Source organism: Poecile atricapillus, chromosome 1 (genome assembly GCF_030490865.1).
Source record: "Poecile atricapillus isolate bPoeAtr1 chromosome 1, bPoeAtr1.hap1, whole genome shotgun sequence".
In the NCBI taxonomy this organism is placed as follows: domain Eukaryota; kingdom Metazoa; phylum Chordata; class Aves; order Passeriformes; family Paridae; genus Poecile; species Poecile atricapillus.
In genome coordinates, this window is record NC_081249.1 from 81,531,507 (window position 1) to 81,549,350 (window position 17,844).

A 17,844-nucleotide genomic window follows, 5' to 3' on the forward strand; every position below is an offset into this window, starting at 1 on the left:
TTTGTCTGCTGTCTGCTTAAGCCAGGGTTACTCCAGAGAGTTGATCTAGGGACCACATCCACCTCAATAAACAGAGGAGGAGTTATGCCTGCTCCCTGTGGCTCCTCTTCCAGCAGCTGCATTTCCATAACATCCATGAGCCCCAGCAGCCTGCTCAAAGATACTTGTGCCCACCACAGCCCTGGGGGAGCCCAGTGCCTCCCAGCACTAAGCAGCAACACAGGGCAGCTGGATTTTAAGACAACATGCACTTTGAGTTCTTCAAATCTACTGTGGCAGGCCTGCATTGATGGCTTCCCATGTCTCCATGAACAGATGTGAAGATATTCCCATGTAAAGATGTTTGGTGCTGCTGCTTGCCCAAGTACCTGTAATAAATATCTCATTTAACCCGATTTTTTTTCTAAAAGAAAGGTAAGTACCCAAAAACTTTCCCATTTCCAAACTTTGCCACTTCTGTGACAAAAAAGAAAAAAGGTGCAAAATGATGTCTTTTTAAAACAATTTTTTCAGCCAAAATAATGAAAGGAGAGCTGGAGCCCTTCCAAAGAAGGAAGGGAGACAGGAACTGTCAGGAAGCCTTGTACAGCTTCCCATGGTCCTGTGACTCAGAGGACTGCTGTCCCCATGATCTGAGAGGATGTTCTCTTCAGCTGTCATCCATGACCCTCTCACCTGCTACAGTGCAAGAACATTTATTCCATAAGCCTTTACAGAGAGAAATGTGTCAAACACATCAAAACAAAAACAATGCATCAAACAGCAACGCCCCTCCAGAAAAGCATCAGTTTTTCTGCATCAGTTCTGCAAGTGGAATGTGTTCTGTGACAGAACACAGCATTTCTCAGATGCTGCTGGGTGTAACCTGGGTTTCTCCTGGTTCACCCATACCCTAAGGAGGAGAGCAAGGATGCCTGGAACAGGCTAAAATAGACAAGTCAGCTCAGCTGCTCTTCCAGCCCACATGCTCCTGGCCTGGGCTGCTGTAACCTGGCACTCAGGATCTTCTCAGAATAGATGCTACTGACAGCAACTGGCACAGAGTATCCCAGCTCACATTCCCATGGGAACCAAAAAGTAATATCTTTCCAATTCTTTCCAGGCTGTATTGACGTTTTATTCAGTGATTTTAAAAAATGTTCCTCTGCAGCATTTGGTTTGTCACACTGCTAGAGCTCCTGAAGATTTGTTCACATTTATTGGCACCTAAATAAATACAATTTACTTCTGTTTCTCCCCTCTGTGTCAGCAGCAGGCTTGCTCATGTCTAGCCTGTCTGGTCTTGCTCTCAAAAGAGAGAGGAGCAAAGAAGTGTTCTATTTCTATTTCATTTCTGCCAGTTCATACTTTCTTTTTTACCTTCCTCCTTTACTACAGTCAGATGAACCAGGTGTTCACCTTTTCTGTCCCAGCAACATCCCCTGGCACCCTTCAGTTTAGAGGTATGGATGCAGCATTGATGCATGGCTGGAAAGCTGCCCACCAGAAAAGGGCCTGGGGGTGCTGGTCAATGAGTGGCTGAACATGAGCCTGCCTGTACCCAGATGGCCAAGAGGGCCAGTGGCACCCTGGCCTGGATCAGGAATGGTGAGGCCAGCAGGAGCAGGGCAGGGATTGTCCCCTGTACTGGGCACTGGTGAGGCCTCACCTCAAATGCTGTGCTCTGTTCTGGGCCCCTCACTGCAAGAAAGACATTGAGGGGCTGGAGCGTGTCCAGAGAAGGGCAACAGAGCTGGGGAAGAGTCTGGAGCAGAATTCCTGTGAGGAGCAGCTGAGGGAGCTGGGGGTGTTTATCCTGGAGAAAAGTAGGCCCAGGGGGACCTTCTCACTTTCTTCAACTACCTGAAAGGAAGATGTAGCGAGGTGGGGTTGGTTTCTTCTCCTAAGTGACAAATGATAGGACAAGAAGAAAAAGCCTCAAGCTGTATAAGGGGAGGTTTAGATTGAATATTAGGAAAAATATGTCCCCTGGAAGTGTGGTCATACATTGTAACAGACTGACCAGAAAAGTGGTGGAGTTCCATCCCTGGAAATGTTCAAAATCATGAGGATATGGCACTTGTGCCAGTGGTTTAGTGGTGAGCTTGGTGGTGCTGAATTAATTGTTGGATTTGATGATCTTAGAAGTCTTTTCAAACCTAAACAATTCAATGATTCATGGTATCATAAAGAAACTTTAAGCATTTCCAGTTTTGTATAATGGTTCATGGTATTTCATTGCTCGGTTTTTGATTTGAGATCTGTTTTGGAAGCCTGATCTTTATGCTGGGAGGAATCAGCACTGGTTGCTCCACCTGTGTGATAAAAGGTCACCTTTGGATTTGTAGGAACCCATAAAGGAAACCTTCCAGAGGTTTAGGGTGGGAGGTCTTGTAACTGGCGTGTGGCTTTTTTCTTAATGAATAGCTCTAATTAAGCTATTAATTAAGCTGTCTAATTTTGAAGGACCTGTAGGCACTACAAATTTCAAAAGACCCTTTCCATTGACTTCTCCTGTCTCAGTTCCAGGTATGTTATTGGAGGATGCAGACAGTTCTTCAGGACGGGTGTAACTATTGATGCTCTTGGAAAAAGTTGCAGAAGATCCCCTGCCCTCTGGGTCATTGTCACCACTGTGTCTTCATTAGGCTGTGTGCACTGGTCAGCAAGCTGGGGCACTTTGGGCCAGCTGCATCCCTGCAGGGGTGGACCAGTCCCAGCTGTGTCCTGCAGAGGACCCAGCTTATTCAGAATTCAGGAGAGGCAGCTCTGGGAAGCTCGGGCTTGGCATGTGGGTACGAGCCCATCATCACACCCTTTGTGAAGCAGTGCCCGTGTCAGGGCTTGGGTCTGCATCAGCACTCTGTAATGGTGAAGCTAGGGAACATCATATTGTACCAAAACCTCACAAATTAAGTTTAGCATAGTAGACACAGAAATATTTCTTGGGTACTTTTGTTCTCATATGAACTCCGTATCAGGGGTGCATCCCGCAAAAAACAAGGAACTCCCGACCCTCCTCCAGGGATGACACTATACCTTTGGACCAGTACACCCCTGCCATGGGCAACCCAGGGCTTATCGGCCCAGGTGGTGGTGGCTCACTTCCATCTGGGGGTTCAGGGAGAAAAAATGGGGTACTCACTGCACTGAAAAATGCCCCAAGATCAAATCCACCAACACCCACCTGCACCCCAATATCTTCTGGTGGGAAACGATCTCGTGAGAGCCTCTGTCCTGCCCCTGACAGCACTCACTGGCAAACTGCATCCAGGCAAGTCACCTAAAAAGGAGCATAGGCATCAAATGAGATCTGTTTTCTGGTGTGTTATCAACAGCTGCAAATTATGAGGTTTTTATGGTCATCACAGAGTGAGAGTGAAGATTTCTGAAGTGACTTGTGGGTTCCAGGTGCACCTCATGCACTTGATGGAATCCAGCTCCCACTGAAGTCTTTTGCAGCTGCATGAGACAAAGCTACATCCAGAGCAAACCCTATGTCAGACTTCTTTGTTCATCTAGAGACAATCCAAAAATCAGAAGGCAAAATTTTGGCCCCAGGGAATTAAAGTACATCAGTAGGACAGGACTTCATGCAAAAAATCTGTTAGCAGAGGAAGGGCAAGCAACCATGTATTGGTGGAAGAAATTAGTTTGACCACCATATATTTGATAGCTATAATTTAGCTCAGTAGTTTTATTTTATTTTCTATGGTTCACTTGTAATAAAAGTACCATTACCAGAAAAAGATTGATATCAACAATCTTTTGTTTGTATAAAATCTCAGCAACAGAGATTTTCTAAAGCATTTATAGGAGAGCAAAACATATACACTTCTTCTCTATTAAAATAGAGAAATAACATATTTCCTTTGTATTGTCCTTTGACTAAAAAAGAAAATCAAATGTCTATTCTCATTGTAGCATCAAATTAAACCACATAAAATAAAACTAAGCAAAGTCCCAAACCTTTTATACCCTGTGCTGTGTTCATCTGCACATGTGTGTGCTCCCATGGGTGCATTTTTATCATCTCAAATCACCTCATGGCATCAGGGCAATTAGGGATGTGAGGGATTCTTGGGTGCTGAGTTTTGGAAACATGTTTATTGATAGGGAGGTATTTCTCGCCTTGGCATCTGAGCACAGTGAGGACTCCGTGTCTTCCATGGGGGAAGCCCAAGCAGGAACCAGGGCTGGAATGCTCATAACAGTCACGTAGGCAAGGGCTGTGTGGCTGGAGAGTACAAGCAACTGTGTTTGTAAGAAAAAATGGTATTTTCTTCAGTTCTTTAAAACCTCTAAAAGGAGATGAGAGCAGAGGACAAACCCCATGGCATGGTGCAGGCATGGTGCAGGTTTGATGAGTGAACTTCTCCCGAAGACTCTGGATGAGAGACAAGTGATTTCCTCTAAAAAGGGGCAATTTCTCAGACACAGGAATGGCAGGAGAGTAGGAACCTGCCTACTGATCTGCTAAGATCTCCTGGTCTGCTCAAAAGGTGCCATATTCATGTGCTGATGTCCCCATCTCTCCTACAAAAGCAGAGCTGCTTGGTTCCACACTCACTGTCTACCCCTTAAAACCGGTCCACTTTTTCATTCCCAGTGTCAGAACATGTTAGACAAACTAAAATTAAATTTCAAGAGCAGCATTTCATCTGCTTCATGTGCCCCTGCAGTTCAAAAGAGACATTAGAAATGTCAAATGCCTACAAACAACATACAGCTGGTCTCTCCTCTCCTCTCCTCTCCTCTCCTCTCCTCTCCTCTCCTCTCCTCTCCTCTCCTCTCCTCTCCTCTCCTCTCCTCTCCTCTCCTCTCCTCTCCTCTCCTCTCCTCTCCTCTCCGAACCTCTCCTCTCCGAACCTCTCCTCTCCGAACCTCTCCTCTCCGAACCTCTCCTCTCCGAACCTCTCCTCTCCTCTCCGAACCTCTCCTCTCCGAACCTCTCCTCTCCGAACCTCTCCTCGAGTCTCCTCTCCTCTCCTCGAGTCTCCTCTCCTCTCCTCGAGTCTCCTCTCCTCTCCTCGAGTCTCCTCTCCTCTCCGTTTTATGGCCTCATGGTTCTGTTGGCACAAAATGCACTGTCTTCCCTGTGGAGTTTGGCACAGACACACACAGATTTTCAAAAATTTCAAATATCTCATGAGGGGCTGCTTTTCCTCACATGGTAGTTACTTGTTTTCCTCCTTAATTTCTTGACTTCAAAGGCAAAAGGAGGTATTTTGTTTAAAGAAGCAGTGAAAGGATGTTGATGAGAGCAAAGTGCATCCTCTCAATAAGGTTTTCCCCCTGGAACATGAAAATGCTCCTTTTGTGCTGTAGGATGCACCTGTACCCTCAGTATCACCCCTAGGAAGGTCTCTGGGCAAGGAGGGAGGACAGAGATGCCCCTCCTGCTCCCAGGCACCCACCACAGCAGCCCCTGGGGATGGCCATGCCTGGGCCATGCCGGCTGCCCTGCCCTGAAGCTGCAGCGGGGACCAACAGACAGAATGGGCCTGTTGGCAAAACACGAGTAAGTCTGTGCACTTCACTTTTGTGAATTCACAGTGATTTCCAGGGAATGGACAAAGCAAGGAGTGAGAGGAAACAGCACATCCATCTCTGGTTTCCTCTCCTGCTTTGTCCGTGCAGTAAATTTTGGAGGTTAAAGCTATAAAATGCACATCACCCTGTCTGACCCCGGTCCTTGGCAAAGCAGCACCGCTCCCTCCCACAATGATTGCCCACAGGAGAAAGGTGTTTCTGTGCATTACTGGTTCAGGCAATTAATTTGCAGCCACGATAATGAATCTGAGACCTCTCTACCCGATTTCTCCCTCGTTGCCAGGCGCTCAGCTGTCTGGGCAGAGTCCCTAGGAAGTAATTTCCCTGCGTATCTCCTCAGGCCAATAGGAAACTCCATGAGTCACTTTCCTCCCTTTTAACAGCAGTAAGCGACAACTGGGAATCAGAAACTTCCTGTGAAAACAAAGGCACAAAGCCTCGCCTTGACAAGTCTAAATCACAAGGAAATCTTTGCCAGGCCCCCAGCTAAGGTTGCCATGCCTCTCCCTGCACTGCTCTGCTGTATGCAGCAGCAGCCCCCTGGCGCTGCTGGAGGTGTGGGAAGCCCATCCCTCCCCACAGAATCGTGTAATCATTAAGGTTGGAAAAGACCATCGGGATCGAGTCCCAGAGTTAACTCAGCACTGCCAGGTCCACCACTTAACCATGTCCCTCCCTCAGCAGCACACCAGCATGCTTTTTGAATATTTCCAGGGACAGGGATTCATTCCACACTTTCTTCGGCAGCCTGTTCCAATGCTTGACCACACTTTCTGTGAAGAAATTTTTACTAATATCCAATCTAAACCTCCCTTTATACAGTTTGAGGCCTTTTCTTCTTCTATTGCTTTTTACCTGTGAGAAGAAAGTGATTCCCACCGGGCTACAGCCTCCTTTCAGGCAATTGTGGAAAGTGACAAGGTCCCCCTGAGCCTCCTTTTCTCCAGGCTAAACACCCCCAGCTCCCTCAGCTGCTCCTCACAGGATTTGTGCCCCAGACCCTTCCCCAGCTCCACTGCCCTTCTCTGGACATGCTCCAGCCTCTTGTCTTTGTTGTGAGGGGCCCATAACTGAACACAGGATTTGAGGTGAGGCCTCACCAGTGCCCAGTACAGGGGACAATCCCTGCCCTGCTCCTGCTGGCCACACCATTGCTGATCCAGGCCAGGGTGCCACTGGCCCTCTTGGCCACCTGGGTACAGGCAGGCTCATGTTCAGCTACTCATTGACCAGCACCCCCAGGCCCTTTTCTGGTGGGCAGCTTTCCAGCCATGCATCAATGCTGCATCCATACCTCTAAATTGAAGGGTGCCAGGGGATGTTGCTGGGACAGAAAAGGTGTGCTCTCAGGGCTAATTTGTTTGTAAGCTCATTGACATTTGTTGGCTGGGACCAATGAGTACACAGCCAGTAGGTCCTGGGACATGTCCAGGAGTTTACATGGGCCAGACCTCATTCCCTCTGGTCAGTGGCTGCACCAAGGGGCTGGCCTTGGCAAAAGGACCCTCGAACCCCTGTTGTCATATTGGAGGCAGCAGGCTTCCCAGCATTATCACAGCTCACAAAATCCATGCAGAAGTGGCAGCACAGAAGGTCCTTGGAGTTTTTCACATCTGAAAGGAGCACACTACTACCAAGTTCAACTGAACCTCAGGTGGATTTTGAGAATCATGACTTGAGGCTGAACCTCCAAAAATGGAGACTGATACTCCTAAGTCACTTAGGAATCAAGTCTGTGCTCTCAACCACTGCAGGAGGGGACAGAGATCTTGCTTGTACATGACAGCATAAAGTGCTTTTATTCTCAAGTCCTGGGTAACATTGCCCAACACAGCAAGCAAAAGTTAATTTCTTCCTTATCAAGCAGAAAACTCTTTAGAATGAAAAGACTTGTTCCAGGGATCTGAGCTAATGTCTGAAAACATGGCCTCAACCCACCCCCCCCAGGTTCCCAGGAAAATCACTTTGCATTGCTACACACACTGTTTTATTTGGACTCACTCTCATCTCTGTGAGAATATTCTCCTCCCACTCCAACTTATTACAGCAAAATAATTTAAAACTAACTCATGGAATCAAAAATTAATCCCATGCTGAGTGGCATTATGATTGCTGGAGCAAGCAGCAATTCCTGCCCATCATCGTTGTCTGTGTTAAGATCAAAGCCAGCACTAAAGCCAAACACATCCTCAGCTAAGAAGGGCAGCCCCACCACTGCTGTTCCCAGCTGAGCAGAAAGGCTGAGCTCGCCCCATTGGATCATCTTGGGAGTTTACATGCCCTAGAGCTGGGATGCAGATTATCTTCAACTGTAGGTTACATTGGGGTTGGATGAGGACCAGGAGGTTGAAGGGGGGCACACAGGTGAGCAGAAACTCCAGCTGAGGTGAGCAGGACTTCAGTATTCATCTTCCCACAAGAGCACTGTGAAGGCTGCTATCCAGGCTCCCTCTTTCCCAGAGACACATGAAGCCCGAAGTCATGCTCACAAACAGCTGATCATCAGAGGCTGCATGGAGCTGAGTTCCCAGGCAGGCCAGCATGCGAAGGGCACTATCAAAGGGGAGGTTTTCCATCAGAGCAGCTTTGTTCTGTGTGTTGCACATCGCAGGGAGCCGCTGGGCAGAGGAACAGCTCTGACGGCAGCGGCCAGTCTGGCTTGGTCCCCTTTGCTGGGACTGCTGTAATCCACCCAGTCCTTGGCTGACTCCAGTAGTGACTTGAGAAACAGGCTCCAAGTCATCAGAGGAAGCCTGTGGTGGTGAGTGGCCTTGGGTTTAACAATCCCAAGTTTGTTCTTGTGGCCACTGGTTTCCTGCCCGGGTTCCAGCAGGCTGTACCAGGGCAGATGAAGTTAGTTCAATACAGAAAAACCCATGATAGGTGATGTCTTTTGATCCTTGTAAGCCTGCAAGCATGAAGTAGAGGTATCAGGGCACATCCCCTGCATGAGCAACACTGCTTTGCTTTTGGGATCCACAACAGTTTGTGCTTCACTGACAGTGGTGGGACAGAGTACCTGACTGAACAGGACACTTGTTGATTTCCAGGACACGTCCTTGCTGTCCCTGTGACCTTGCAGAGGATTAAGCTGTACTCATAGAAACCAGCTGGATTTCCTCATCACTCCTGACATGTGAGCCGGGAAATCAAGGCCATCAGTGCCTTCAAAGATGACTTTTGTCCAAGTGACTGTTCCTCACTGCACACTAACTACAGCTGCTCCAGGTGAATATAATGCACAGATAATACTGTCTCAAACCCACATGGCAGTGATGGCAATGGGTTAAGGACTGCACCACATGAGCCAATGTCTTTTTTAAGCCTTTGGGGTATAGTTAGAGCTGACATTTTGGTCACCTTTTTAACTCATGTAAATGGTCACAGGAAGGAGTTACCCAGTTGAGTTACATGTAATGGTAAGGGGGAAAGTTTCTTTTCTTTTTCATTTGCTTTACAGCCAATAGAAAAAGAACAAACCAACATTTCTGGGCTCTTTAGAACTAGGTTTTTCTGTTTGTCTCAATGTAGTGCAATCAGCAGCACTTTAAGGTGGGACTCACACCAGATCTGTTCATCCCAGCCCAATCTGTCCCCTCTTGCAAATTTTTACTGCCTTTAATAGGAAAGCAGGCTTTCATTCTACAATACTGGGAAAACACAGAAAAAAACCCTTGCCTTTGTCCCTGACCCTGTGTAACCAGGTCTTCTGTAAACTTCAAGCAGGCCTGAGAACAGTCTCATCAGCTCCTACTCCAGCAGCCACAGCAGCATCTTTTATGTCTGTTGTGGTAGCTAAGGGGACAAAAACATTGGCTGGATTCCATCATCATGAGAAGATTAATCATTCATCTGGATTTCCAACCAGACTCCTCTACCCTGGGTAAAACTTTGGCATTAATGTTTAAAATTCTTCTGACTGTTCTCCATTTCAATTAGCAAGTGGAAATCTCAGTCCTTTAGATTAAAGTGGTCTCTAATTCAAATTTCTGCCTGCCACATTCAAAGTAGCATGTTGGTAAAGCAAGTGACCTGTTTGATGGAGATGGAAGGACATAATCCATCAGCTGCAAAGGGTGAGTGCTGTGCCCTGAGTGAAGTGATCCCATTTCAGTGTGGCTAAAGGCAAGGGAGAGCACTGGGTGATTATGCCAGTATATCCACAATGGCAATTTTAGGTTTCTTACGGGGGGGGGGGAAATTATTGCCTTATATCTTACTGTTAATGTATCTACAGGATAAATAAAACACCCAGGATCTGCTACTAAATAATAAGAAAACCCATGAAACTGTGTAGCTCAAGGAAAAGTGTAGTATTTTTCTGTTGCATTCTCAAAGGCATGAGAGAAAATGTATCGGTTTTGTCAAAGGAGTTGACTTGTGATGCACCCTCCCCCTGCAAATTGAGAAAAAAACAGTCTGGAAATGGAAACCTCCAGAGTATTTAGGCACAAAGCTACAGCCACCAAAATTACTTTGCTGATCTGAACTGCATTTTGCTACATCCCCCTAGTCCTGTGCTTTTGCACCAGAGCAAGGACTCATAATCCCGATGTGGAATCACATAAACCGATAAAGACCTCTAAAACCATTGAGTCCGGCCATAGAGCTTGGGCCCTGCCTCCCCCCCCTTGTTAAATGTAGTTGTGTAAAAAAAAAATCCTCTAAATAGTAAAACCTCTGTATAAGCCTCACTGATTTTCTTGCTGCCTTTTTGTGCCTTGTCAGTGCACACACACTCAAGGACCACTTGTCCAGAAATATTTTCCTCTGACAGAGTTGAAACCTGAAGCTGCACACAAGCTGTTCTGAATTTGAGCATAAGGCTGGGCTCAGACCACAGCAGACACTTCTACCTGGGATGTCACCAGGAACCTGGAAAAAACACCTTTCCCATGTCCTCAAACATAGGCAAAAAGCACAGTGGCTTGGAAAAAAAGGCAGGGAAACTCACAAAGGGGAATGACCCAACACTGGGATGAGCAGAGGTGAGGGAGGGATGAAGAACTAAGCCATAAGCCACGCCTGTTTCTGGGAGCCATGGATGAAGCAGCAGCCTCCTGAGATGCCTGCAGGGAGCCAAGCACTGTTGCCTTGAGCAAGACTCCCTAAGAACACCCAAACCTCTACTGCAGAGCTGTAACATTTTGGGTTGACCCACCACTTCCCACCAACTCCTGTGCAAGCCTATCACGGTATTCCTCTTTGCAGAATAAACTTTTGCAAGAAGCTTGGCATCATCAAAGAGACACCCATCCTATGATCACAAACATTGGAGGCAGAAAGCGCAGTCACATGCAGCCCAACCGTCCAGCCCCATGGCAGGCAGAGCTCGGGCTGCGCGGCTCTTCCCTGCCGGCATTTCGGGAGATGAGGTTTGCTCTGTTTAAAAAGGAAACAGTAACATCAACTTGCATTACCTCATTACGCACAGAAGTGTAGAGCTGAAATTACCAGCTGAACTGCTCCGGTGTTACTTCTTCACTGACATTGCATTAAGGCTTTATTTAGCAATAAATTTAAGTGCTCGGTCGCATTCCTGGCATTCCTTCACCACCAAGATTCATTCCAGGGCTAACGCCTGCAAACTGAAGGAGAGTCCACTTGGATTAGATGTAAGAAAGAAGCTTTTTACAGAGGGTGGTGAGACGCTGGCACAGGTTGCCCAGAGAGATGGTGATTGCCCCATCCCTGGAAACATTCAAGGCCATGTTGGATGGGGCTCTGAGCAACCTGGTCTAGTGGAAGGAGTCCCTGTCCATGGCAGGAAGCTTTGGAACTAGGTGACCTTTAAAAGGTCCCTTCCAATCCAAACCATTGTATGATCCTATGACTTCATTTTACTTATGACTCCAGAGAGCTTATTAAAAAACATGGCCAAAAAAGTAACTTTTTTAAGCAGCAATTGTTTATTATTGGGAAGAACATTAGGACTTTATTTTTTTTTCTCTTACATATATTCAATTTGAATAAAAATAATTTAAAAATTTTTATTTTCTCTTTATATTACATGAAAATAACTTGAAACAAGAACTGTGAATTTTGAAAGCAAGAAACATTGACAAAACTGTTATTTAGCTGCTGAGATGTAGTTCTTGGATTTTTTTTCCCAAAAAAACCCCTCAAATAGAGAAACAATCACAATTGTCATTCCAGTGGACAAACTTAATCCATCTATAAAACATCTTTAAGTTTGAGAATGGTATATAGTTACACTCGAAAGTATTAATAATATAGTGTGTGAGTTCTAATATACCACCTAAAATATATAACTTCTCAGACTTTACAAGGTCAAATACTTTAGACCATATTCCAGTGGAAAATCACTACAAATCTCTTACAATCCTTTTAAAGTTCTTGTTCAATTAACTTTTATTTCCTTTTTAGGTATTCTAATATAATTCCAAGCAACAAAATATTGCATACAAACTAGCTTACAGAACTTTATTCACACTAAATTGGACAACCACTGTTTCAAAGGATGAAGCACCTTTAGTAACAGTGACCAAACATCACTGTTAGTGTAGCTGATGAAAAAGCAGATTTTGTGCACAAATTGGTAAAATTTTCATGACAATAAATCTGGTAAAAATTACTGTATATTCAGTATTAAGAAATTCAGCTATCTGGAATTAAAATATGCTTATGGATGGGGTAGGATTACAGTGTTAGAAAACAAAGAGTCTACTAATTAGTCCAGTTCATATTATCTGATAAAGACTCCCAATAAAACACTGATTTCTTCTTGTTTTTGTTTTTAAAATACATGCAACCTACTGCAATTTCCCTGGCTTATCTCGCCTCTTTTCAGTTTTCTCAATTGAATGCAAATATAGTTCCTCTTTTCATTAACTTCTAGGGTAATGAACACCATTCAGCATCACCTGAATGGGTTATAATTTTAAAAAGCCCAAGAAAGCAAGGGAAAAAAAAAAAGCAATTAGCATGTCAAGGTCTCACTTTAGAACACAAATCTGCAGAACTATGTACAGTAATAATGAGATGGACTTTGTGTAGGTAGCTATTTGCATTGAGTACCATATCAAGTTTAATGTAACTGTGCCAGTCATAGGTCTGACGGCCCGATGGAAAAACCACTCTTCACCAACTACAAGGAAAAAAGGCTATTAATGATTGTCAAAACTCTGTAACAGCCTAACCTCAGGGGTCAGTTCTCTTCCAAAGAAATGCTTGAATCGCTGGCTGGTGCTGTAGCCCAACAAACAACCTGATGCCATCTAAGGCGACAATGTCAAACCCTTTCAGAAATAAACATTTTGCTTCAGTATATTTTAGTTGGGGAGGGGGGAGGTGTTTTGCTTTGTTTTGTTTTGTTCTTGGCTTTTTTATTTTTGTAATTGTCGGCTGTTTCCAGCCCCAACTCAGAGGCTGGAACGCTTCATTCCTTCCTCTGCCAGTTGTGTGCTTTTCCAGTTGGCAGATGCTGATCACCACACCCACCGCTCCTCGGCGCACCGCAGCCACCAGTACCACCTTCTTGTTTACCTTGTCCGTTATCTGAGTCATCAGCGGAATTTACAGCCCTGGAATGTGATTTCTGAATCAATATGCATTTTCTTTTCCTAAGGAATGCCTCATTTTGCAACCACAGCTGTGTAAAAATACCCTAATTTTAACTAATGAGGGGGTGGTGGCTATTTTGAGACAAATCAGTGATGCAATTTAGAAAACCAGGAGGCATTTTGACCAGACTGCAGTATTTTTAAGATCAGGTAAAATTTTGGACCTAAACTATGCCAATTGTCTTCCTTTCTAAATTAAGAATTACTTTTAGTTTTACCAAGAAATATTCTACTGGTATGAACTATGGAATTTTTGAAATTATGAAGCATATTTATGTTTTACTTCTCTTCTCTAAATATATTACTCATTTGTTTAATTCATTCAAGATTCTACCATACTGTCAACCAACTATAGTAATCCAGAAGTGTTTTCTGCTTACGGAAGGGGCTTAATCACTAAGCCACACCCCCCTGCAAAGCTTCAGTATTTCTGATTGGTAAAAAGCATTTCTCATTGAAGTAATACTGAAGTGGAGCTCTAGCCCTCCTCCATATATATATGACTGTCAAGTTAATTAACTTTTCAGGACAAAATGCTGATCACATTCAATGATGAGCCACACTGCTGTGTTCAAGACAGCTCCAACGGTAGCTCTGGTGGCACAACTGTGTATCTTGGGTCAAGATTAGGCGTGAAATCCTTGAAGTTCTTAGATGCTTCAGTACCAAACACATCTAAAACTTTCCTGTTCATGAGAGCAAACCTGAAAAAGACATGAAACATGAATGCATGACTCACTTACTTACAAAAAAATAAAATTATTTAATGTCATGAAAGCTTACCAAAATCTCTGACATACAGGTTTCAACCTGCACTCTTCAGAGACTGACAGTTTTTCACCTCAGGCAATAAAGATTTTTTAAAAAAATGCATTTGAAAAATGTGGCTACTAGTGTTTGTGTAAGTGTACTTCAGATAATGCAACTTCTGAAAAAGGGAAAGGCTCCACTTCTACCTACAATTCCACAAAAAAAAAGGTCAAACCAAACTATACTACTGTTCTCTCTCACTCCAGCAGAGCAAACTGTGGCCCTGCCTCCCCAAGTCTGGATGCCAATTTTACGGGTGTTACAACCTATTTCCATTTTGTTGTTCTTCACAACTATAGAATGAAAAGGGTATGAAATGTCAGAAGAAATTGTCTTTATGTAGACAGTGTCAAAATTACTATTACAGAGATTTGCTTCAGATAAAATAAATCAGAACTTCTATTCCTTCCTCTGTTTCAACTGAGGCAAGTTTAGGATTAGGACAAAATGAAAAAATGCAGCCAAAATTGGACATCTGCACTAACATCATTCCCTGTATCATGTTTGTATGGCCTCAGAGGTTGCCTGAGGACTGCCTTCAGGCATCCCAAGGAAAGCTTCCCACTAAATCCTGCAATATAGTCAATGATCTCATGTGTGTACTGTGCCCCGGGGAGTGTAGGTTCAACATGCTCCAGGGACTGGCCTCTGATTTCACTTCTATTTTTACAGCCCAGAGAGCTCGTTGTCACGAGAAACATTACCTTTTATAACCCCATTCATAAACTGATCAAGATTTGCATGCCTTGTTCCTGCCACACACTGCACCAGTATGTAGCAGTGTACACTTCATTAAACTGTATTTTTGTAAGTCAGTTACAGCAAGATCTTTTTTTAAAAGGAAGTTTTTTAGATTCCTGAAGCAAATAGGAAAAATAGTCAGTTAATATTATAGTGTATATTTATGACTGTGATCAGTGAATAATTTTCATTAGCTTTCCAAGGAAAAAAAAATCCTTTCTCAACTGAAACAGTTATAAAAAAAGTACTGAAACGTCGAAGTATTCTTAGGAGATATTCTGACATTTCTAGTAAAGCTTTTAAATCCATAGTAATACCATGTTGCCAATCACTGTACATACTAAGTGATTTCTTCAATATGTATAGTCATTCACTGGATTCTTCATGTTCCAGTGGATTCTGAAAGCATCCCATTCTCCAAGTGAACTAAAAAGGCTTCAAGTAAAACACTCAAAACACTCATCTGCTAAATAATCTTCACTAGAGTTAACCAGTGAAGACTAGACTACTTCTGTCATTACACTAAACCCAGCAATGTCACTTCAGCAGCAAAGAACTTCAAGAGTACTGGAAACTGTTTGAAAAGTAAAGTAAATCCACAGGAAATTAGCCCTCATGTACTTCTAGGGCTCTGCTGTTGACAGTGAATGACACAGAAAGCTGATTGTAATCAATGACAGGTTTAGACAAGCCATAACACATCCCTGAGTACATACCTGCCCTTTGTTAGTCGTAAAAGAAATTTCCAGTATGAAGGTCTCAGGTTCTGAACCTCCATCACAGCCTGCAAGGAGAGGATTCTGTCAGAGCCAGTTGACAGTGTTAGGCAAAAGCTTCATCTGCTACATTAGGTTGTCAAAATAAGCAAAAGGATTGTTATGGAACTCATTTCTACTGCTCTCTGCTGAATTCAATGCTCTGTATGACCACCATCAGCACAGACTGATATTCCCAGAATACAATATTTTACCAGTGGTGACAATTAACTTACATCTCATTGCAGAGAAAGCAACAACAATCATTCCTACGTACATGACTTTGGACTGGTGGTTGCCAAATTTACCTCTCACTTAATTCCCTATCCATTCTGCATTTCGTGATCCACCATTTCTTGTAATCATATTTATATTTCATGTTACATTATCTTAGATAATGTCAAATAGCCAAAATCCATGTCTTCTCTATTCCATTACTCTTCTGGGTCACTTAGAAATACAACAAATAACAAACATCTCAGCATAGATCCTTTTCCTAATTTCTCCTTCTGTCTTCCTGCTAAACCTAGCAATTTGTTTCTAGTTTTGGATTAGCTTTCCAATTAGTTATTAAGTAATCAAAAAACACTTCTTTTCTGATTTGAACTTTTTGTCTGTGAGTCTCACACGACTGTCCCTGACAGCAGTATTTCAGAGACCTTCAGGCACATGCCAAGCACTAAAATATCAATTTAATTTGATACTAGACTTAGAGATATTCCCAAGTACATGGGAACAATGAGGAGGAGGAGCATCTCTTAAAGGTCCTGTTAAGCACAAGACTGCAGAAGATTGCTTTAGGATCATTTCATACTCTCTTTGTTGGGGGCCACAAAAAATATACATCATTATGGAGGTCCAGAGAATATGCAGTTCATGCAGGAATGTTTCAGCAGAAGGTCTAGAAACAGCGAGGTGCAGTAGAATATTAGAGCTATTTGGGTAGTACTGAATAGTTGCTTTTCTAGCCGACTCAGATGATAAAAGAACTGAGGGTAAAGGCATGTAGCTAACTTGAGGAGTGCAAAAGATGACAACTACAGCTTGTGTCAAATGTAATACTTCAGGTTTTTCCTACTTTTTTGCAAACTTTTTCAACTAGGCAACATTAATTCAAGTCAGCTGACAGTGGAAACTTTCACTTGATTTAAAAAAAACATTGTATTACACTGTTTGTCTTCTTGAGAAACTGTCCTTTCACATGCATATGGAAGTTTATACATTAATGTTCATCTTCTGGGTGAATGCATTTTAAGATCCTTTCCAAAAAATTCAATGCTTTGTATAATGTATTCAGCTACAGGCACAGAAGAAACTGAGTCCTAGAAATGACCTTCCCACAGCGACACTCAAAACCAGGATGCAAGAGTCCCAGGATGCAGGAGCAAGTTGCTGTGAATCACTACATCTCACCATCTTTTCTACGGAACTGTCTCCCTGTGCTCCTCTTCTCATTTAACATTTGATTTAAAGAACTTCATGCTCTGTTAGAGAACATACTTACTGCCTGAAAACATATCGATGTAGAAATGGCATAGATGATGCTGTCTGCATGAGGAAAATAGGGAACCTTCCCTGCTTCAATGCCTTTGAAGTATATCGTCTATAAAAATAAAAAATGTTGAATGCAACAAAACCAAAGTATCTTTTTAGCTTTTTATTTTACATTTTAGGAAAAAAAACCAAAAAAAACCCATCAACTTTGTATTTTTTTATATGCCCACAAATGTGTCATTGACTAAGATAGATTAGAGAAGTTGGACAAGATCAATCTAATAAGAGGCTATTAATGCACAGAACAGGACTAGCAACACCTTGGGTGTTACAGAACCTAAAGATAAAAAGGGCAAATTTTGCTCTGTTAAATTCTTCATTTTAAAAAAGCAAAAGAACAATGCAATAACTATTCCAACAAAGTGAATATTCACTGTTCTTAAACAGCTTGAAATCACATACTTTACTTTCTGAGAAAACATGTACAGTTTATTTTCCTGAGCACAGCCTGACCTTGCAAAGCAGCACACGCCTCTTTGGTCAGTTACCCTTGGCTTGCGTAAGATGATAAAAGTAGTAAAAAAAAAAAAAAGAAAATAAAAAAAAAAAAAAAAGAAAAAAAGAAAGAAAGAAAGAACACACAGCACTTTTCTTATTTCACTGTAGCCATGATGTCTTGTGCTCTAAAAGTCAATACGGGTAACTCAGATTTGCCTTTATAAGACCAATACTGAACTGCCTTCAGAGGCTGGATAACCAGCAGGAGGAACAGAGAGTATCTTCCCTTTTTATGTTTAATTTTATGTGTAACAAAAAAAAGTTCCTTCTTTTTATATTCTTTAAAATGAATTCTACTCTGGTAATGGAGGTGGATAAAGATCACTAGAGAACAAGGCCTTCAAGATCTGCAGGAGAAATATGTGTTTCAG

The 17,844-nt window shown here is 43.1% G+C and overlaps 1 protein-coding gene and 1 long non-coding RNA gene across 2 annotated transcripts in view; both read right to left on the bottom strand.

The window, feature by feature from the left end:
* Window positions 1–228: 228 nt before the first annotated feature.
* Window positions 229–11,115, bottom strand: LOC131592444 (uncharacterized). The gene is made up of 3 exons (XR_009280609.1): window positions 10,953–11,115; window positions 3,167–3,262; window positions 229–368 (listed from the first exon to the last, which is right to left on the bottom strand). It is a non-coding gene; the product is annotated as an uncharacterized LOC131592444 (long non-coding RNA).
* A 622-nt stretch (window positions 11,116–11,737) lies between these two features.
* Window positions 11,738–17,844, bottom strand: part of TMEM135 (transmembrane protein 135) — a 160,763-nt gene continuing 154,656 nt past the window's right edge. The window contains exons 13-15 of the mRNA XM_058854445.1: window positions 16,926–17,024; window positions 15,383–15,450; window positions 11,738–13,819 (exon numbers count right to left, since the gene is read on the bottom strand). Of these exons, the coding sequence (XP_058710428.1) occupies window positions 13,687–13,819; window positions 15,383–15,450; window positions 16,926–17,024 (300 nt within the window). The 3' untranslated portion in view covers window positions 11,738–13,686. The remainder of the gene's footprint in view (window positions 13,820–15,382; window positions 15,451–16,925; window positions 17,025–17,844) is intronic.